Below are 23,804 nucleotides of genomic sequence, written 5' to 3'. Positions count from 1 at the left end.
TACGTAGAGTTTGTATTCCCATAAGGTTCACATTCATTTAGTAGCCTGGTATTTGTGGTCTACAACAAGGCAGTGTGACTGTCTGAAACCTGGACTGGACAACAAGCAGACGGTGTGTATTTTCAGGTGTTAAGCTGAATATTTTGGCAATTTGCGGTGAATCTGCTGTATCCTACAAAATGTACATGGCATTAGGATTAACAAATTTGCCAAGGGTGACCTTCATTGGTGACTATGCACTATTTTGATGTAACCAAAAGAAGAAGCAGAAGCTGTGAGTTATATTTGTGGAGAAACTTTGGTCTAATGCTGTGTTAAATATAATTTATTAATTTAGATTTGCAGGAAGAAGTAGGTTTATCAATTTGCTATGCACATAGACACAAAATTTCCTGGATCTGAAACTGTAAAATCAAGTTTGTTTTATTTTGAACACAGTTTATGGATATTCTTTGCCGTAGCTGTTGAATTCATTGACTTTGCAATTGTAATACCTAAATATTGATGAAAGTCCCAGGACATCAGTGGTGTAAGAGGGCAATAAAACTGAAGTTCAGGCACACTTTTTGAGATTAGAAGTTTTATAGTGTCCTGAATGCCAGTAAATTGCCAAATTCATGTGCTACAGTACATAAACATCCACTTATGCCAAATTCCTTGGGCATTAACATTTTGAAGGTACAGGTTACGAGTTCAGAGGACAGACTTTGAAGTTCTTGAAATTCAAGCTGTGGTCTTGATAGTTTATGTGCATGCCATGTTAGCAAGACCTATGAGCTTTGGTATGCTATAGCTGAGAATGCCCTTGTGTAGACCATGGGCAAGGTTGAGTTGCCGTCAGAAATGTGAATAGTTCTTGGCATTAGAAATATTGTAGTTGCTCCTAATTATGGAAAAAAAGAAACACCAACTAAAAAAAAATATGAGTTGTTATGCCATCTGACCTAAAGATGCATTTAATTTATTCACCTACAGAAATGCATCATTTTCCAAAAATTTTCAAAGTAATGTTATCGGATTCACAAAAAGCCACAGATGTGTATGAGCCTATCATCCTGCAGACATTGGGTGGTAGTAACTTTGCCTATTTTTATTCATTATCTCAATAAAGATACTAGGGCAACTGAAAAAAGGTCAATCACTATATATCGGTAATCTGCCATTGTGTTCATGAACCAGATGCTGATGAACTTCACATGTCTGACCGTTTCATTATTAAAATTAACAAAAACTCATTTCCCTCTGGATGGTATATTGATAACAAGCTGTTGAAATAATCACACACAGGATTAATATCTGCCCAGAGATAAGAGACTTTATCCCATTGTGAAATATTGATTATAAATATTAATGGGCCATGGTTTCATTCATTGTTTGTTGAATGTCTGAAATCTTCCCTGTAGTGTCAATGCATCATTTCCCCCTGCATATTAAAATATGTAAATTACTATTAGCAGTGTGATCAATGAATGTCTGAAATAAAATCATTGTTGATTGATGTCTGCAACATGAGATGTATCACCCATTAAATGTTGTGGTGGTATTACGGGAAAAACAAGTTTCTGGTGGCGTGATGTGAAGTTTTTTCAGGTATTGGTACACTGTCAATTTTCACTCTTTTATAGCACTCTGTGTTTTAAGAATTAATTGTTTCAAAGTGCTTTCCATTTCTTTAGTGACCATCAGTGAACCAAACTTCACTTCAGTGTTTGACTTTTGTATTCAGAATGCAATGTTTTTTTCTAGGTTTGGGAACATCGGTACATGGTTTGGCAACCCCGGTACCATTTATATGTCCTTTAATAGGATTGTATTGATTTACTGTTGGCAACCCCGGTACCTTGACTTGGGGACCCTAGTAAAATTTACCTTGATTCTGCCCTTGACAAAAACACTGGAATGTCAAAACACAACTATATAGGGTGTTTCCATTGAAGCCATTCCTATTTCCTGGATTCCATATTTGTACAGAAGATTATCATATTCTGGGCAAACACATCCTTGAACAAATATTGCCCTCACTGGTGGTATGGTGTTATTGAGGTCTTACATCGTAGGTTTCTTACAAGATTGATTGTCACATGGCACAGACCTATGTGGCTTCACATCTTTGGTATCATGTGAGGGTGAAAATGATAGTACCCAGCTTAGATAGTGCGCTGATGGTCAACCACTATGTGTATAATCTTGATTGACCTTTTGAAGTGATGATGGCGGTTTCTACAATGATCCTCTGTATTTTACGTCACTAATTAAGCAAGGTGATAAAATTTAGTAAATAACTGAGAATCAATAAGGCCTGTAACATTTATTGATTGCATGGCAGCCAAATTAACTTTGGCTCTTGATAAAAAGAATGGTCGATGTTCTCTTTTTAGGGCACAAAGATAATCAAATGGTTTGTGTTATGCGTCACCATCATGCGATGAGCTTTAATGAAACCATGAACATTTTTGTGTCAAGTATCACTACTGTTGTCCTGATGTAACTGAACTATGTCTGCTTGTGTCAGGTATCACTACTGTTGTTGTGATGTAACTGAACTGTGTCTGCTTGTGTCGACTTTGATTGAGAAATAAATGTTGAAGAAAATGAAAGGGATGCAGATTGATATAAGCAAAACAACCTATCAACACAAATTTTGTGTGCTGAATAAGTGTATTGCAATGTTGAAGTTGATGTACATGTACTTTAAATAGCCTTATCTTTTTGAAATAGTGACATTTGTATTGCTCTGCGTTAGTGATATTCTTAATATTGCATAGCCCTAGTAGTAACACTAGCAAGATCACAGATACGACCGTGTACTGTATATTTCTTGCCTTTCATATGACAGAACAGTAAAACTTAATTTTCACAAAATTTCCGGAATACAAATAATAACAACCTATGTGATGAATAGATGGAAATGTTTGTTAAAAATATTGATAGATCAGTCATTGAAATCATAAATATGCTACTCGGTGTGCAAAGAATTAACATTTGTCACCTTTAACCCTTGTCTGGCATGCAAATTTTCTAATATATGCTAATTATATAATAAACACTTTTCCACCCCATGTCCTTGTGATCAAGGTCAACTACTGCACATTGAAATCTGTATAGGGTTGTAAGCAGATATCTGTGGTCAGTAGAATTGAGCCAGGCATACCTGGATGGTGACTCTTAACCCAGCTCTGAGCTTTACAGGATGTGCAGATGACGTCGGTAGTTAGATATCCTGTGTGACCAAACCGAAGCCTGTCAGTGACGTACATTGAACAATTACTCTTCAGATAAATATGAATAATTCACGATACATCACACTCACCACCACAGTGTTTATTTTGCATCTGACATCATCTGTCAACGATGATAGTCTGGCAGCACTGGTAGAATTATTCATGAATTTAAATTATTCATGAATTTGATGTAAATAGTGTAACTGTCAGTACTACTGGATAATAACGGATGGATGCATGTGGAAGCACCTTGGTAAATATAACGTAGCAACGGTACACACACCAAGTTTTTCTTCATAACTGAGAACGACATGTATTAAAGAAAAAAAAAAAAGACAATCTTTCTCATTTCCCTTTCATTTCTTTGGAGCTGAAATTACTGTTGAGTTTCTAATATTAGATTCTAATTAGTTTGCTGACGGTAGTAATACAGAGAGGTCAGTCAAAATGAGGCCTGCTTGGACTAAAAGCTTGCTAATTATAAGGGTATTTCAGTAAGATGTGTAAGCCAGTATGAATTGGAAATGATTGAAAGGGTCCCACTAATATTACAGAATCCTTGGGATGCCAGCTGTGTTAGCATCATGCTTTACAAATCAGTTAAGAATGGTATGTATAGGGTTTTAATTGTTTGGCTGCCATGTGAATCTATCGAATATCGGATAATCACATTGTTGTACCAAGGAGGTTTCGGGGAGAGAGAGAGGCAGCATTTGTGAGCGAATGAACTGCACCCATCTGTGACATTGTGATGGTTGTGTCTGTTGCTGGGCCCATTAGCTGTGCTGGTGCAGATGTTACCCGTCTCAGTGAAAGCTGTGCCCGACCCTTGAATTCAGCCAGTGTAATAACCTGAAGGTAATGCCGTATCCTTTCATTATCAACTAGATGATGTTTTACGAGGGGAAGCTATAAACTGGCATGACTTGAGTTGAAGCTAGGTGTACTGCTGAAGGGATGTTTTATTGCCAGCCACGTTTACTGGTAATGTAGGTTTACCTAGTGTGGGTGTGTGGTACATCAGTGTGGAGAGATCAATGGACTGTACTGTGTAATTGGCAAGCTAGAAACAGTCTCATGGGAGCCATATTGGTGATACAAATGATTCTATTCTTCAATGTTAACATTAGGTGATACAGTAGAGTATCTTTTTTTGAGAATTGAACTTAGTATTTTGATATTTCATATGGTGTTTAATTTTTAAATCTGATATGTATTACACATACAAGGTCAGGACATACTTCAGTATAAGTGTGTGTTCAAATGGTAAATGTACACCATAATAATGATTATTATAATGATAAAAATTGTTGATTGCTGTAGGAAAATAATGAGAAAATATTTCAATATGTCTATGTAATACTATGAACGTTTCTGTGTTTTTTGTATACAAAAATGTTCCTGAAACTGTTGCCTGTTTACATTGCAGTGATATAGGGTAGCTGTTTTCACCCATGTCACTTGTGTATTTTTGTAGGAGCGAGTTCGTAACTCTGACACCCAATTGGACTCCTAGTGTTGTAAACTAAGCACTATTCCTGCTTCATCCATCTGTCTTCTGATATCATGCTGTGTGTGTGTGTTTCTGTTCCGTGTGTCGACATTGCATGGGTGCTGGATATGTGTTCTCACATCTCTAACTGCTCTGATCATTGCATCATCCTGGGCCGTTTCTTTTCACATATCCACATCGCTTTCCAAATTTCCAAGAGTGTCATCACTGGATAGAAATGGGACAACTCCATGTTACCCACATTGGTGTTTTACGTAAATGCCGTACAGTGAGTAGGGTGTAATGTCCCATGTACATATTTAGAAAGTGACCATGGTGTTCAGAAAAGATAAATTTGGAACCGTGCCGATTTTGAACACAATATGTAACATAACATACAGATAAGTTACTTTTTTGAAAATACATATGTGTAAGGTATTTGCCTAAATATGATACAGCTGTTTTTTATCATATGCGTGAATTCCTAAGTAAATATGTTAATTAATTAAAATTTCTTACTGAGAATTGTCTGAGTATGTAAACCAACTGATGATGAGATGATTATCAATTAAAAATATGAATTGGACTAAATTTTTCTGTTACCTAATATTTTGAATTCTATGGCATGGTAAACTACAATATGTTTTAAAATGTTTCATCAATACTGTAGGTAAAAAAAATTCTTGCATGGATTATTTGATATAATCATTTGTCCATCAACCTAATCCAGTATACAACAGGCATTTTTCTATTTAGTGGTAAATTAACTTTATTGATGAAAGATTTCCACCCGGCAAATTTACTTCCTTGCATCACCCTTCCCATGAATAAAAACTGTTTTATAAATTATAAATGTTGTTGTGTTGGGCAAACATTTGTTGTTTACAATTCAAAAACAAACAACAGCACAGTCTGCTTGTGTTTGTTTGATTTTGTTTTTGTGTACAACTTTCAAAAAGACAATATGTCTTTTAGAGAGGTTTTAGCCCTCGCGGCATTCATCATAAGTGCCAAATTGTATTAACACCCGGTGTTGACGTCTAGGCACACTGCTTTCAGATGTGACTCTTTTGAAACATTTGTGGTGATCACGTAATTGCAAACTGATGAAAACAGCAGCCGACTTCTTCATTAATTCACCATGACGCAAGTACAGGTTATCTTAGTCACGTGTGACCTGAGACCACATTCAAACTCTACAGCATTCTACTCATGTGTATCATTGTACAAAGCCTATGTACACCAAAATTACGTTCAGTGGTGTGTTACTACCTTCAAATCTGGCAATGGTTTCTAAAAATACTTATTAATTTTCAGATTTTTCCATGTCATGGAGCAAGGAGGTCAGCCATTTTGTGATATGAAAGACAATATGTGGAAGGAGTTAGATGTAGTTTTGTGTTTCTGTCATCTGTGCTATGCACAGTTAACTTACAGTGGTAAGACAGCTTTTCTCTTATCACCTTGACAAACTTTGGAGACTTATTGCATGTTTATTTTGTATTTTGCAGTGAGAAGACCCCATCAAAATTACACACCCCTGCATTACATCTAGGTAGTGAACCTTCAACTCCTGTTTCTGGCCACACTGAAAAGGACACCGGCTCGCCACTGTCAGCCGAAGTTAAGAGGGTACGCTCTCTAAAACGAGAGAAATCTATCAAACAGAGACGAGAGGACGATGTGCTCATCAAAAGATCACGTGCCTACAGCAGTGCTTATGAATTGTCCGCGGACTTGCAGCGCAAGCAAGTGGAAATGTTAGAAAAGAAATATGGTGGCAGAAGAAAATCCGGTCGCGCGGCAAAAATTATTCAGCAGGCGTTCCGCCAGTATTCAATGAGTAGAAACTTTGAGAAGATAAGGAGCGCCAAATCAGAGAACCGCATGAGTCGGAGGTATACCACGATAAAAGCCAGACCGGAATGGGAAAAGATGTTCAGTAAGTGTGTTGTGTCGCTAGACTTTGAACCAGGTGAAAGCACTGATGAGGATCCAACCAATAAGACTATTGATCTCGGAGAGGTGGCTTTCCTGGCGAGACACATTGATCAAATTCAGGACAACAGGAAAAGTGACATTGTCTGCCATGTGGATATACCAGAGAATGCAGATACCTCACTCTCAGCAGTTTCTCCATCAAGTGAGAGCAGTCAGGATGGAGATGAAGCTAGCAATAGGCAGGTCGGCCCCGTCGATAAGGTGACGATACCCTCGTCAAATCCTACAGGACTCTCATCAGAAGTGAAAGGGGCTGACCCAGATGCTGACCCTCTCGCAGTTTTGGAAGATGTGGTCACCGCATCATACTCACAGGAGGAGGATGTTCCCCTGGATACCGTCACTATGGACACGGATGATAAAAAGGCCGGGAGTACTGAAAGTGATCCCAAAAAGGGATCGACGGTAGTGGTTACTGTTCTTTTGAAAGATGGGGCAGGTGAAAAGAGGACGGTGACAATGTCCCCGGGGGATACAGCTACCACTGACATGTCCAGAAGTATTTCTAAGGGTGAACAACATGTAAGCCCGGAAAAAGACAACATACAGGTGCAACAAAAGACTACGGATAGCAAAGTGCCTGAGGTGGTTGTGGCGACTCCAGAGGGAACAAAATCTGTGATTGATGATAAAGTGAGCAAGGAACGGACCATTGTTAGCCCAACAACTAAGAAAGAACAAGATCCTCTGCAGAGGAAAATAGATCACAGAAAAAGCAGAGAACACGATGATTTCATGAGACCCCAGAAAGCAGTTGTACGTGTTCTGGGCTCCCAGGAGCCAGTGGGATCACCTGTGTGGAGGAGGAAAATGCTGGATAGCTCTGTACCCGCCAGCATGGCAGCAGCCAGCTCAGTGGGTGCTGTGAACTCTACTGGCAGCAGTGGCACTGCCAGCAACAGGAGCAGCATATGCAGTATCAGTAGTACCACTACAACGGTGAGCACCAGGAGCGACATCAGCTCCAGCAGCGGCAGCAGCGGCGGCGTGGAGAAATCCAAAGTCGCTAACGGAATTGCCAAACCGATTGACTTGGAAAAGTACGAGAGCTGCGAGAGTCTCAGTACTGACGGGAGCTGCCTCTCAATTAACGCAACCAGTGATAGTTTCCAGGGTAGTAGTGATAGTATCAGCCTCACTTCAGAGAACATCAGTGTCAGTGAAGTGGAGGCTGTTCATGGGAAAAAGGACTCCCCAGCTCCATCTGTGAGCAATTTGAACATTGCGCCTCTGACTGATGAAAGGAAGAGAAGATACAGGATAGGACTGAACCTATTCAACAAGTAAGTTGATAATTTTTGTAAACATCAAAAGATATGCCCATCAAATACTCTTGTTTTTTTGGTGAGCATTGTTCACTGAATGCCGGCCAGGTGTACTGTTGAAATCATGACCCTTTCCTTTCCTAACAAGTGTACGAAAACAAATTGGTAAAATGCAAGCTGACAGTATTTGGTTTTGAAGGTCAGAGTTCAAAGTGTATCTTGATCAAAATTTTACCCAGCACTTAGTACCCACTGATATACAAATAACATGAAAACAAGGTTACTGCACTTACAAAATATGAGTGACAAAACTAGGGGAACTATGCAATTTGAAAAAAATTATACTATTAATATGTAGCATGAATATAGTAGGAAAAAGTAGGACATCTTCTTGATGCAGTTTAATGTGACAAGCTGTTAAGCCAAATTGAAATCATGATGGTATGATAATCCAGCTTTGAGGTTGTACCTGAGCTGTTGAAGGTATTATTGAAAATCCAGTTTCTGTTACAAGATGTTATCTGGTATGTCAGGCGGCTTTCCCCAAAATCCTCTTGTTCTTTTCATGGAACCTTTTATTTCTGTACAACGGTTGGTGATCAAATCTGTTAACAGGGAATGTAGGGAGATGAAAAAGAGCTTTCCACACTTCCATGGAAATGGTTTTACACCCATGTCCCAGTCGAAGCAAAGCACTTTGTATCTCCTGATTGGTTTGGACATGTTCCTGAAAACCTTTTCAGTTACTGCACAAAGTGCTCTCTGCAGTGCGACCATTGAGTTGTTCTATTGATGCCATATTAACAGTTTTATTCTGTTCAGATCAATTGTCATATAACGGCTACACGTATCAGCCATTAAACCTTGGTCAAAATCTTTTCAATAGCTTCTTATTGTCTTTTAAGCTCATTTTCCAGACGTGACAATGAATGCAAGATTATCGAGCTTCCTGTGTTTCAGCATGACTTGTTTAGGTAGATGAGTTTCATAGCCATGGACAATGTGTGTATTAATGACTACCCATGCTTTCTTGCTCAGAAATCAGTTCTTTTATTATAGGTGATAAACAGGTAAAAATACATGTATTACTAGGGGTTCCCCAGTCTTTTACAGGCATTGGCATGACTGGCCTAGGTTTCGTATGAACAGAAATACACAGCGCCCTCTATCGTTGAATATTGGTCAACTGTTTTAGCCAATGTAGAAATTTCACGAAATTTCCTCAAAAGCCAGCTGTCTACGAATATGTGTAACAATTTAAAACTTCATCATGAGTCCAAGAAAACATTGGTCAAGTTTGCTTGCAAGGCTCGCTGAAAATATACCAGGGTTTGAAAAATGATGTAATTGTGTCCTTCAAGCATAGCAAAAAATATGGGCATTGTCATTATGGTGCACAATCATTATGGTAAATCTTCTTTGCCCTGCTGAGTGACATGTGCTGCCCTACCTGTAAAGTATTGATTGTTTTTGTAATTCCAACAGAAGGGAGAAGTGGAAGGGAAAATTCTAGCCTGAGTAGTTACAAATTATTCTACTAGATAAGACGTCCATCAGCAAATATAAATAAATAAATGAAAAAATAAAAAAAATAAAGAAAATAGTAAAAAAATGATAAAAGTCCCCCAAACTTTTCATGTATATATGCTGTAGCCTATCACATTGTTTGTGCTGCCAACCCATGATGCTGTGCAAATTCATTGTCTATTTGCCAGTATATTTTCCTAATGATTGCAAGAATGGTGTTTGTTTAATTATTTGATGGACTTTGGAGAGCTGACTGCAGTGCCATAGTCATGAGTAGAAAGTGTTGACCATCTTTCTCAAGAAAATAATTATATTCCTTCTCATTTGAGTCATTAATGTAAAGTAAGGGTCAGAGGTTACTTTGGTGATGTCATAGGTCAAACTTCAAACTCTGATGCACACGCAAATATAAGTGCTAGAGATAAGACAGTGAAGTGTAAAGATTGGAATATGTCATTAATTGGAAAGGAGAAAACCTTTCAGAATGTGTGTAATGATAAAGTGAGAGCAGGATGCTTTCAGGTTTAAAACAGGAGTCTAATGTAATAAATCATGTACTTTCCAGTATGATCTTTGATCATTTAAATCAGTGGAGTGGTGATAAAATCTTCTTCTCTGGTTTTAGAAGGAAAACTATCATTTTTATGAGATATGTACCTGAAACATGAAATTTATAGAAAGGAATTTGTATTTATGCACATTATCTAAGGCAGTGTACTTACTTTACCATTTCATTTTGATTGTGACAAATGCAAGATATTTTGGACCTAGGTGTCTAAGGCCTTGCCCGGTGTACCATTTTTTGTTACAAATACAAGGTCAATATTTACTCATCATTCTGGCTATATTATGCTACTGGTATATGAGTACAGGCACAATCAAATCAAAGGATTTACAGACAGATATTTCTGAGTAGAGCAAATATGGTATTCTTCACATGGTTCCGACCTTACCTTTGTTTATACACGTACACTTTGTTAGGGTGTTCCCTTGATTTATTTATCATGTAAATTGGTATTTTGCCAGAAATACATTTTTTGAGGGGTCATAGACGTACATTAGTGCTAGGATATCCGAGAAAATGTGTGGGCTCTTCTGTGATATGGTAATATTGATGGCCAAGATAATCTGGGATACTTGAGAAGGACGGGATATCTGGTCTATTCATCGTGCACAAGTGAGATATTGACTGTATTGCTGAAATCACCAGTAAAATCAAATGTGGAGATACTAGATATACTCCTTTAGTTACATTTTAACTTGTTCATCAAATTTTACCACTGACAAAATTTACAAATTGTAAATTAACCAAAAGGAAGAAAATAAAATAAATCATGCCTCACATCTGCTTCTACACACATGTTGTATTTTTGTAAATGTACATTTTGGATACCTAATAATCTATGCATAGTTCAATTTTTATTGAGAAAAATTACTTTTTAGTGATCATTGATTGGTTAGATTGGCATACTTGTATGGTAATTTTCAACAGGAAATTCTGTCATATCTGTTAGGTTTTGAAAGAAATGGTATGGACTGGAAGTTTAATTTTTTGGCTTGGTTCCATTATGTATTTTCCATCGGATCAAGGTAGTCCCGGAGCGGTGCAATTTATGTAAAATAACCTTGTGGTAATACAAAGGTCACAATGTACTATTTGTGTGCATATGTGCTCAGAAATCAGTTCTTTTATTATAGGTGATAAACAGGTAAATACATGTATTACTAGGGGTTCCCTAGTCTTTTACAGGCATTGGCATGACTGGCCGGCCTAGGTGTCGTATAAACAGAAATACACAGCGCCCTCTATCGTTGAATATTGGTCAACTGTTTTAGCCAATGTAGAAATTTCACGAAATTTCCTCAAAAGCCAGCTGTCTACGAATATGTGTAACAAGTTAAAACTTCATCACGAGTCCAAGAAAACATTGGTCAAGTTGGCTTGCAAGGCTCGCTGAAAATATACCAGGGTTTGAAAAATGATGTAATTGTGTCCTTCAAGCATAGCAAAAAATCTGGGCATTGTCATTATGGTGCACAATCACTACGGTAAATCTTCTTTGCCCTGCTGAGTAACATGCACTGCCCTACCTATAAAGCATTGTTCTTGTAACTCAAACAGAAGGGAGAAGTGTAAGGGAAAATTTAAGCCTGAGTAGTTACAAATTATTCTACTAGATAAGACGTCCATCTGCAAAAATAAATAAATAAATGAAAAAAAAAAATAAAGAAAATAATAAAAAATGATAAAAGTCCCCCAAACTTTTCATGTATTTATGCTGTAGCCTATCACATTGTTTGTGCTGCCAACCCATGATACTGTGCAAATTCATTGTCTATTTGCCAGTATATTTTCCTAATGATTGCAAGAATGGTGTTTGTTTAATTATTTGATGGACTTTGGAGAGCTGACTGCAGTGCCATAGTCATGAGTAGAAAGTGTTGACCATCTTTCTCAAGAAAATAATTATATTCCTTCTCATTTGAGTCATTAATGTAAAGTAAGGGTCAGAGGTTACTTTGGTGATGTCGTAGGTCAAACTTCAAACTCTGATGCACACGCAAATATAAGTGCTAGAGATAAGACAGTGAAGCGTAAAGATTGGAATATGTCATTTATTGAATAGGAGAAAACCTTTCAGAATGCGTGTAATGATAAAGTTAGAGGAGGATGATTTCAGGTTTAAAACAGGAGTCTAATGTAATAAATCATGTACTTTCCAGTATGATCTTTGATCATTTAAATCAGTGGAGTGCTGATAAAATCTTCTCTGGTTTTAGAAGGAAAACTATCATTTTGATGAGATATGTACCTGAAACATGAAATTTATTGAAAGGAATTTGTATTTTTGCACATTATCTAAGGCAGTGTACTTACTTTACCATTTCATTTTGATTGTGACAAATACAAGATATTTTGAACCTAGGTGTCTAAGGCCTTGCCCGGTGTACCATTTTTTGTTACAAATACAAGGTCAATATTTACTCATCACTCTGGCTATATTATTCTACTGGTATATGAGTACAGGCACAATCAAATCAAAGGATTTACAGACAGATATTTCTGAGTTGAGCAAATATGGTATTCTTCACATGGTTCCGACCTTACCTTTGTTTATACACGTACACTTTGTCAGGGTGTTCCCTTGATTTATTCATCATGTAAACTGGTATTTTGCCAGAAATACATTTTTGAAGGGTCTTAGACGTACATTAGTGCTAGGATATCCGAGAAAATGTGTGGGCTCTTCTGTGATATGGTAATATTGATGGCCAAGATAATGTGGGATACTTGAGAAGGACGGGATATGTGGTCTATTCATCGTGCACAAGTGAGAAATTGACTGTATTGCTGAAATCACCAGTAAAATCTAATGTGGAGATACTACTAGTATACATACTCCTTTAATTAACTTTTTAACGTGTTCATCAATACTACATAACACACATGCATCATGTTTCTGCTGATGTTTAATAAATTTGTGCTTTTTTAAAATGCTTACATTATGCAGTATTAGACATTTTGCTCCCAATCCTCCTGTGTCCGAGATGGTGTCTGTAGTTTTTAGTTTAATTTTTATAAACAATCACAAACTTTTGTGAAAAAAACCCTTTTTTTTGCATGAAAATGAAAATGAAAGTCTGCAGAAATGTCAAACCTTTCATTCGTATGAAAATGGGTATTTTTCCATTTGAGATTTCCTCTTTAACCTCAGCAGTATTGGAAAATAGGTAGATAATTACATTAAAGTGTAATTAGAATCACATGACTTTTGAATTAAATTTTAGCACTGACAAAATTAACAAATTATAACTTAAAACCATAATGAAGAAAACGAAATACATCATTCCTTACGTGTGCCTCACATCTGCTTCTACACACATGTTGTATTTTTGTACATGTACATTTTGGATACCTAATAATTTATGCGTAGTTCAATTGTATTGAGAAATATTACTTTTTAGTGATCATGGATTGGTTAGATTGGCATATTTGTATGGTAATTTTCAAAAGGAAAACCTGTCATATCTGTTAGGTTTTGAATGAAATGGTATGGACTGGAAGAATAATTTTTTGGCTTGGTTCCATTATGTATTTTCCATCGGATCAAGGTAGTCCCGGAGCGGTGCAATTTATGTAAAATAACCTTGTGGTAATAAAAAAGGTCACAATGTACTATTTGTGTGCGGAGCATGGTAGGAGTTAGTGGTTTTTGTGCATCACAAATAAGCAAACTGCTTCTGCCGGCCACAAATAGCATATTTCTTTCATACAATACAAACTGTACATTCAATAACATGTACCAACATGGCTTAGGAAAAGCTCTCAAATTGTACCATATTGAGTGTAACAGTTTTCAAGCAGTGAATTTCATTCAGTAGGAAGCATATGGATTCTGTGAGTTCATTGTGAAACCAACAATCCAAGGGTCAATTCCTCAATGTTTATATTGGCAGGGAATATATTTGAAAAGGAAGTAAATTTTTTTGGAAAAATTCGCATATCACATAGTAGATGGTTTTCCACTGTTGTTTTTTGAGAACATACCAATATGCTGTTTACAGAAAAAGCATTTTGCCATCACAATTTCAAGGGCCTGATGTGTTTCACAGACTGAAGGTAAATTCACCATATAATAAATGTCAGCGCATGTACACACATTTTGTATTCGTAGGCGTTCTTGTTAAAACCAGTCCTTGTTGCCTTTGTAGAATATAACACCAACAATGTTTTTTAAATTATTTCCAAAATTTTGGTCAAAAACTGTAGCCAATGAAAAGTTGAGTCCATTTGGTCCAGAATTATCAAAAATATTACAGACAAATCCATGAAATTGGTAAAATGTTGCACTGAATTTTGGTGCAAAAAATTAGAGCACTCTAAGGGTTAGATAACGATTCCTGGTAAGCCAAGCATTTCTGAATAACCTGGTTTATTTATTGATATTAGCACTTATTTCAAATAGCCAGATGCTATTAAACAAGCTAATGGAATCCTATAACAAAATGAGGAAAAGAAACTAATAGATGGGTAAATCATGATATTTTCCTAAAGTATGAAAAGCTTAAAGAAATAGGAAATGTAGTCATGATGACGTTTAGTAATTGAATATGAGTGAACTTACTGTAATTTCTACGTGGATTTGTCAAGAAAAACCCAAATTTTTAAAGTACTAACTTCTATATCATTGCCTTCAGGTTTTTTAAAATCATTTGCAACAAGACAAGGCTTAGTTGTTGCAAAATGTTGTTATCATATTCAAAGTAAACAGAAACTTTCACTGTAAAGAAAATTCCGAATACCGGGAAGTACATGGTAACCAATTAATTGAAGGTCTGTAACTTTTCCTGCATCTCTTTCTTCACTGAAGGAAGATTTTACTTCCAGAACTGATGTCTCTCTTTTCCCTTTGTTTTTATCCCTGTAGGAAACCAGAAAAAGGATTGAAGCTTCTCATTGAGAACAAATTCCTGGATAATTCACCAATGTCTGTGGCTAAATTCCTTCTAACGGCAAAGGGTGTGAGTAAACAGATGACAGGAGAGTATCTAGGCAATCTACAGAACAGATTTAACATGGAAGTTCTAGAGTGAGTGAATTGTAGCTTTTCTCTTTTCCACAGTTCTATATGATATGTTTTTAGATGATGAACCGTTGAGTCTGTTTGAAGATACAGGTGGTGTGGAGATGGTGTATTAGGAGAGCAGTAATCGGCTTCACAAAACCATTAGTAAATGTATTTTATACCCCTGGATGATATCCACTGCAACAGGTGTTGATCCAGGCATCTATATGAACATTTTGTTGATACAGCTGAGCGTTACCATTGCTTATTAAAATACAAGCTTCTTAGATCATATGTGTACCGGTAGCTCTATACCGAAGTGATATTTCAAGAGCAGCTTTAGTGCTCAGACAAAAGTATGCTTGTCTTTCCATGCTCTGGTGATGTGAAGTGAATGACGCCTCCCTGGTTGGTGTGTGTTTGACCTCTGCCCTTTGTGTATGCCAGGTATTTTGTGGATCACATTGATCTAGCGGGCTTGCCCCTCGATGAAGCGCTCAGGAAATTCCAAACTTACTACAGGATGCCTGGAGAGGCACAGAAGATTGAAAGACTTATGGAGGTAAGTGCAGTCGATCACGTTGGAATTTTCATGTACCGGTAGGTCTGCTGTAGGACAGAGAATGGTGAATTGTTGAGCAGTGGTTCAAACGGTATGCGCCTTGAAAGTGAAAGAGTTTTGCTCAAACTTTCCTTAAGGAATCTTTCAACCATTCTCTTTCAAAATCATGAATAAATCGGGGGTCACCGTGCAAATTTTGGTACTAGAGAAACAAATAACCCAAGATTTACCGATATTTGAAATTCAAAATGACTGCCATCCCTGTGTTAACTCTGTGGAGAAATATAGAACTTTTGAATTTCGAAAAACTAAGCTGTTGAAAAGTTTTCTTATACCAAGAGCTTTAAAACGAACCCCCACAAGGGGTATATCAGAAAAGAATTGTAAAAGTTTGAGGGTCCGAATATCTGTCCCCGAGGCGCATTCTACCTTAATGTGTGGAATACTGTGGCAGTCAATGCATCAAGTGAGTTGCTGTAAATTGTGAAGCAGGACCTAAATGCTGGCAGGCACTGTTTTCTCACTCTTTTAACTCGAAAAAATAGACACAAAAATTGTCCTGACAAAATGAACCCACAGATACAGAAGTGAGAAAAAAACTCCACAAGAGAACTACGGTAAGAGGTTGTACAAACAAAAGCAATTCAACATACAAAGCAATAAATACTAAGTGAGTTTTTTGAACATGGATATTTACTTCACAGGGCAACCACTGAATGAATTGTATCGAAACAGAAGAATAATTTGAAAAAAATTGGGTAAAATAAATTAACATAGGATGGTGTCCCTACATTACCAAACTGTGGCAAATATATTGTTTAATCTACTCAACAACAATCACAAATGTTATTCAATCACTACTTTCTGATGCATGGATGTTAATAATTTTGTGGTTATTCATTCCAAATATTCAACTACAACTTGTCTGAATCGTCATAGGCTTTCGGTCAGCGGTACTGTATGTGCAATCCCAAAGTTGTCAGTAAATTCCGAAATCCGGACACGGTGTTCATCCTGGCCTTTGCCATCATCATGCTGAATACAGACCAACACAATCCCAACATCAAACCAGAACGAAGAATGAAGCTTGAGGATTTTCTCAGAAACCTTCGAGGTCAGTTAAAGATGCTCTTGTCTTGCCTGTTGTAGAATTAGATGGGTACAAAGGGGTACACATCATCATTTACATGAATGTCAACAAAACTCAAGAAAATGACAGAGAAATCGATGAAGATGATACAACCTTAGTGGAAATATAACGTGTATGTTGTGCACAAATATGACAATTGAGTTTAAATTGTCAATTTGATTGCAGAGAGCTCTTTGTATTGAAAGAGAATGATTGATACTCGTAAGAGAATTCAGATATTGGGGTTCATTGCTGAGGTAGATAACACTGCTTTAGATGAGATACCTGACTCTGAACACTGGTGGCGCTGTTCGTATGGCTCACACTGCTGCCTCATTTGCTGAAATGTACGGATGTATACCACAAACTACTGAAGAATAATGCTAATTGATAATTCAGTGCACAGGATAATTGTTTTTTGATCTAAAATCAAAGAATAATGCTGAAGATTATCTTGATTTGTCAAAAAAATATCAAATTATCTTGCATTACAGTATCTCATTCTGATGTGAAATATGTGATTTGATATATGGTTAACTTGCATGATGGTATATGGAGAGCATTATACGATTTGAGATTTTTTACAGAAATTATCTGCACTTTCTAAGCCTGTTGTTCTTAAGACTGTCATGTTAGGACCGAATACCAACCGTGGAGCAAAAGTTAATTTGTTCTTTGTTTAGCTAACGTTTATTTCAAAATATATACATATAAAATGCATTGATTCAAAAATTTATTTTATAAAATGAACAATTTTGAAGAGTAAAAACACATACTTCCCATCTGACTCAGTTTATTTTGCATTTACATGGATGTTTAACATTCTGAAAAGCCAAAACCATTTTCAATGATGGACGACATTGCTTCTTGCTCTCACAGGAGCTGATGTGATAGCGCCACCAAGAGATTGCTGAGCCAAGCATTTGGTCTTTTGTTTTTGGTCTAACTAATGTGTTTCATAGAGCACTGACTATCATACAAACTGCATGTTTGTATATTATATATTAAAAATTTGCACGAATGAAGATTGATAATTAGGATTTATGTTCATTTCTTTGCAGGAATTGACAATGGTGAAGATGTTGACAGGGATTACCTAGTTGGTATCTATGACAGAGTTAGGCGACGTGAATTTCAGCCAGGTGTTGATCATGTTACTCAGGTTCGCAAACTTGACCAAAGTATAGTTGGGCATAAACCCGTAAGTATCAGCTTTGTTATCAAACCATGCATATGTGATCGACTGCTTCGCTTTTCAGATGTTAAATTCACTGATTGTACCATTACTTGAGAGTTTTTTATGACTAGTGTAAAAGGTTACAGCTAGAATAAACAACATCAGGGACTGAAAACTCATCATGGGACTTGCACCTTTCACAAAATTAATTTGAGCTTTCGAAGCAGCTTTCCAGACACAGAACTTGTGTAAACTAAGCCACCATGGAGTGAGTGTCATTATTTCTTGATAATGTCATAAACTGACTTGCCTTGACAGATTTTAGCCGAGGCCCATCGGCGTCTGGTGTGCTATGTACGCCTCTTTGAAGTCTATGATCCCACAAAGAGAGAAAAACCCCACCAGAGGGAAGTCTTCCTGTTTAATGATGTCTTAGTGGTAAGTCTAGAATATTTCACTTATCAAGTTGCACAGAACTGTTTGACACATGCGCTAAGCCCTTTTTTCCAATGTAGCTTCACAGCTTTTGTATGCATCTAATTGGTAGGGAGTTATTTAGCATTTTAACAGTAAAGTGAAACATTGCCAATGATGGCTACCTCGCCAGTCAGCTCAACAAGATAGATCAAAGTCCAGGCGGGAATGACTTTGAAATTCATAAACCATCTGTTTACACATGGTTGCCCAGGTAACCATCAAACCATTGCATATGAGATAAACTTTGTTGTCTTGGTGAAACTTTCTATCAGAATGTCTTTCTGAGGAAAGTAAACAGATCTTAACAGCTTACATTAGGTTGCCGCAGTTCAATTAACATGTTCTCTGTCAGTCGACTCACAATTCAACCGTCTTCTTGCCAAAGGACGAGCTTCATGAAAGACATTGGCCTTTGACTGGTTACTTTCCGAGAATGAACCAGTCACTTTATTTCTTCTCTCCATCATCAGGTGACCAAGATTTTAACACGAAGGAAAACCTCAATCACATACAATTACAAGAAGTCCTATCCCATAAACGGTGTCACAGTACTATTATTTGAAACACCCTGTAAGTATGGTGCCAACCTCATAATAGCCAGAACACAACCCATGTTTTCTCTACATTTTTCTCACAAGGGGGAATGTCCCCATCTCCTTCAAAAACAATAATAAATAATGCAAATGAAGGTTTATTAAGGTATTTACACATCAAGGTCAAAGTGTAGGTCAAATATTTAATTAAAAACTGTTTCCTGTTGTTTCTTCTTGGCCATGTAGAGAACTTTTAGTCAATTTTATGCCAATACATAAGAAGCTTGCACTTTGTTCATGTAAATTCAGACACAGTTTTGTAATCTGGAGGCGAAGTCTGTGATGTTACATTGTGGACACTGATCACAGTACAGAATGCCTCCATCAATACTTTGTGGAGCCAATATCCCGAGATCCTGTCGTAGGGGGTCACATTTTGCACACTTGTAATTATTTTAAGGGGGATTTGAATTAGACAAGGGGGAATCTGCACAATCATTCTGAAGAAAACACTGCAAACACTGAGCAAAGATGAATCCACTCCCCAGATGACGTATTCAGATGATAGCATCATTTGCCATGTTTGGGTCATCTCAAAATTCTGACAGGTCTGCGTATGTCCTTTCCTGCATGGGATCCAATCTAACAAACTGCTTCTGTTGTTGTTTTGATTGTGCGCAGCTTACCAGTATGGTATTCGTCTGATCACTGTAGTAGACAACAAAATACTCATCACATTTACTGCTCAGAGCGAGGAAGACCGCAACCGATTCGTCACCGACTTGCGAGAGTGCATCCTGGAAGTGAATGAAATGGAAGAAATCAGGATAGGAGGTAAGAGAATTTTTGAAAGATTGAGCCCTGATGTGTTGTACTCTGTAATTTTCTATATAAGATTGCTGTAACCCACTTATCCCATGGTTTTGGTGTCTTGCACTCATCATCTACATCCCAATTTCTGCTTTCGGTATGCATGTGATAAAGATTTTAAGATGTTAAGGGAATGCCAAGTATGTAGTTCATATGTAAAATGTATATTCCAGTGCATTGAATTTGAAACTCTAACACACATGGCATACATGTCTACCAGGTCCCAACATGTCTTGTCTCCTCTGTTGAAAACTGAATCACAATAGTTTGTTATCATTATGCACATTGAAATACAGATGAGAAGGCTAAAAAAGATTTGTGATATTGATTAGGCTGTACGAACAGAATAAAGAACAATTGGGAGATTCTAGACATGTCTTTATTCGGGCACACACAACCCACAGGAAATGCATCTGACAGAAATCCGGTGTAAGCTCATTGTCTATTTGAATTGTGTACAAGTAACAATTATAAAAGAGGGATTGAAATTACCATAACAGGCTTAGTAAAATTCTTGTGGTGTTGACAATATTAACATTAGAAAAAAAACTAACACATACAACCATACCACAGACTGTGTAATGTTCTATATCTAACAGTATCCCCTCCTGAAAACGTCTTCCCACTTTTAATTGTGTTAATGCCTGGAAATCAAAAAACTGATCTCAGAATAAGTAACCTGTGTTTTTTAGTCTGTTAACAAGCCTTTCATGAGATTTTTGTCATAGTGCGAATAGGTCTTTGTTCTGCAGCTGAATATTGCCAGGGAAGACAGAAAGTTTTTGATGTTGCTTATTGATTTGGAAATGTCAGTAAGCGGTGGTGAATATCTTTGGCCAATAAAATTATTCCTGTTAGTCTTCATTCTTGCATTCAGTGTTACAAGTGGCCAGTCAGCATTCAAAGAAGAAATTAGTTCACTATTGTTCGATCGGTTCTCCCTAATTCCCTGTACACAGATCCGCTCTCACCATTGATAACAATGGGTTAGTTTGTTCATCTTACCTTGTGGGCAGTGTCTCAAATCTTGTCATTTTTGTATCTGATCAGCAGGATTTCCATTTTGTATATGATTAAATGATGGGCCTATTTCATACCATCTGTAAATTTTCTTATAATGACAATCTTTCGGGCACACATTAATTCTCACACCCCCAGACTAGTGGTTCAACCGTATCGTTTTCAATAGGCTTGATGTAACTATCCACTGGCAAATGTGGATGAAATGTTTGAACCACACAAATGAAGTCAATGGAAATGAATGAAACCAAAGTGACTTTCGAAACTCGTATTACACAACCTGTGTATGTGGGGAACACAAAGACTGCGATATCAAACTGTGCTTCTGTGTGTTCTTAAAGTGTTGTATGCTGAGTGTCAAAACTAGACTTTTGACTGAAAAACCACTAAACTACTAATTGCTGTTTATTGCAAGGCTTTGGCTCTTGAATTTACTCAGCGTACCCCTCTAGCAAACACAAGCCACTTCTTTGAAGTATGTGTGCTGAGGTGTGAGACATACCAGTAACTCCCAGAAAAAACGAAAGACAAATACCATTACGCACAGGTGTTGCAATGAGATGTAGGTTTCCAAGAGTTAGTCGAAAATTATGTAGTGCCAACCGTGTCTCTGTTCTCAACCCCAAGTACACATGTATTGGAAAACGAAAAAAAAAATGGAGGAAAAGAAAAGAAAACTGAATACAACAATACTAAGATTCATAAACGGCAGCAAAACACACAACTTACTCTTTGTTATTGTTACCTTCCAATAGTCGCTTATGGAAAAAAAAATATGCATGCATGGCAACATATATAATGAATTAAAAGGTCTTTGCAGCTTCTATCTTTTTTACTGCGTACTTGTTTTGTTCTGCAGCCTTCACATTCTTTCTTTCAAACCGTAACATATTTCACATTCGTGTTTATATTATGTGTTGTGTAACCAATGAAAGTATGCAGTGTCTACATTATTGCCCATTTTAGATTTAGTTTTTACAACTGTTGTTGCATTTAATCGTGTTTCAAACTAAGTTATCTAACTTCTTGATTTGAAAAGTTTCAAATTTCAGACTTTCAGATTTGACAAAAGACCTAGTTTATCTGTTTTGGGTATTTGAATGAAAAGAAGCCAGTATGTACAAAGTGCTATATTTATATGCTTTAATGTCAAATGTGAGGGGAAATACATATATATGGAAACAAGCTCTAGAAAAGCCAAAAAAAAATGCACATTGTTTTGTATTATTTTTCATAGCTTGTTACCATGGGAATGATTATTGTTCATTGCACACTTTCATTGTTTTTTTTTCTTTTGTTTTATTTGATTACACCCTCCATGTTTTGACTTGTTAAGTTTTGTCTACTTAATTTTGATGGCAAAAATAAGAAAAAAAACCAATCGTTTCATTTGAACTAATGTTTTACAATATCTTTTTTTTCTCCCATATTTCTTTTTTCCCCCTCTTTTTTTTTTTTTATTATTATTTTTATTTATCATTATTTTTTCTTCAGGTCACCTTGATGGGGGAAACACAATACGCCACAGTCTGACTTTTGCATCAGCTCTTTGCTAACACATAGGAATCCTTCTAGCTGTACACGCACACACCAAACACACAGCCTGGAAAAAAATTTCCTTTTCCTATTGAACGTGAATTTTTGGTATTTTTGTCTATTTATGTGCTCTGTCACTGCCATACCCACCTTTCTATTCTGTTTTGTTTTTTTTGTGTGATTCCTATCTGCACATACTGCGCGGTGTGTTTCTCTCTGCTTGTCTTTGCTTGCAGTCGCTGTTTTCTACGTCCAGACATGTGTCCACTTGCAAATCTCTTCTTGTTGGAGAGAGGTGTCTGTCCGTGAATGACTTGTGTGTTAAACAAAACTCCCACATTAAAACCAAAATGACAAGCTTCCTCTGTGGATTAATGAACGCTTCTTATACATACAAACCCTAGTGCACATCTTTGTCTAACATGGGCAATCTCAACTTTGTGTAAGGGTGTACTATCTTGCTCTAATTCAGTGCGTGCTTCACTGTTTCCACCCTCTGTTACTAACACTGCCTAATAGAGTGCAAACCACGCTTGAAGTGGCTCTCTTTCTCTAGCATTTCCACCATAAACTTTTAACGGTCCCAGAGGAGAATAGCACACAAGCTGAATGATCATAAGTAAGGGAAAGGTAGGCCTACGTAACAAAATATCAACATCTACAGAAAAATACCTATTAATGAGCTGAAAACTCTGACGGAAATTTATCTTGCTGGTGCTAAAAGTTAGTGCGGACAACAATGGATTGAATCTGGTAGCAATGTGAATGTTGGCCTGCCAAAGAAATAATTATATGCACATATATTATACATATTTAAAAAGGCTGTTCTCCTTATAATTACATACCAACCAATCTCTGTGTCCTGTTGGAAGTGGCTGCTGGGCAGAATTTTAACATTTGAAATGTTTAGCTCGTTAACCTCTTGACTGTCACAACATTGTAAAAAGATGGTACCAAACATAGTGTGAACACACATAGGATCTTGTCAGAATTTTCTTATACACAATGTATGTCAAGTGGTTAACGTCTTGATATCAACGTGTTGGAGATACACTTCTTCTTGTATCTTTCTTTTTGCTCAGCACCAAAAGTGACAATAAAAGTACAAATTGTTTGTTCATGGTGTTAAAGTCTAAATTTGCAGTTTTTCTCTGTTTTACCACAATTAGGCATTGGCATCGTTCAATGATTCCTTGGTGTGGGCATCAGGGCTGGTGATGTAAACCACGCTTTGGAAATGATCAGAACCATCACAGTGTGGTACCTGTGAATTTATGCAAATCAGATACACAGACATTGAATGGGTCAGGGCTACCTATTCGTCCATAATGGCATATTTGATCTATTTCATATAACCGTATGTGATCTCATTCATTCTGAAAAAATACCAGTGTGCGCAAATTTCAAAAATCTGCTGGAGCAGAGAA

General features: G+C 36.9%; 1 protein-coding gene across 26 annotated transcripts in view; it reads left to right on the top strand.

Moving 5' to 3' along the window:
* Positions 1 to 23,804, top strand: part of LOC139134984 (IQ motif and SEC7 domain-containing protein 1-like) — a 76,692-nt gene that overhangs the window by 42,221 nt on the left and 10,667 nt on the right. For 23 of the 26 annotated variants that reach the window (XM_070702120.1, XM_070702113.1, XM_070702116.1 and 20 more), the window contains 8 exons: positions 6,225 to 7,997; positions 14,936 to 15,097; positions 15,521 to 15,635; positions 16,575 to 16,749; positions 17,826 to 17,965; positions 18,260 to 18,379; positions 18,889 to 18,988; positions 19,633 to 19,785. In XM_070702120.1, the coding sequence (XP_070558221.1) occupies positions 6,225 to 7,997; positions 14,936 to 15,097; positions 15,521 to 15,635; positions 16,575 to 16,749; positions 17,826 to 17,965; positions 18,260 to 18,379; positions 18,889 to 18,988; positions 19,633 to 19,785 (2,738 nt within the window). Of the gene's footprint in view, positions 1 to 6,224; positions 7,998 to 14,935; positions 15,098 to 15,520; positions 15,636 to 16,574; positions 16,750 to 17,825; positions 17,966 to 18,259; positions 18,380 to 18,888; positions 18,989 to 19,632; positions 19,786 to 22,335; positions 23,008 to 23,804 lie in introns of all 26 variants that reach the window. The other 3 variants (XR_011552912.1, XR_011552911.1, XR_011552913.1) reach the window with 1 other exon arrangement.

This window comes from Ptychodera flava, chromosome 6, assembly GCF_041260155.1.
Source record: "Ptychodera flava strain L36383 chromosome 6, AS_Pfla_20210202, whole genome shotgun sequence".
Lineage (NCBI taxonomy): Eukaryota > Metazoa > Hemichordata > Enteropneusta > Ptychoderidae > Ptychodera > Ptychodera flava.
Note: the sequence above shows the minus strand (reverse complement) of the source record. Positions and strands in the feature narration are given on the sequence as shown.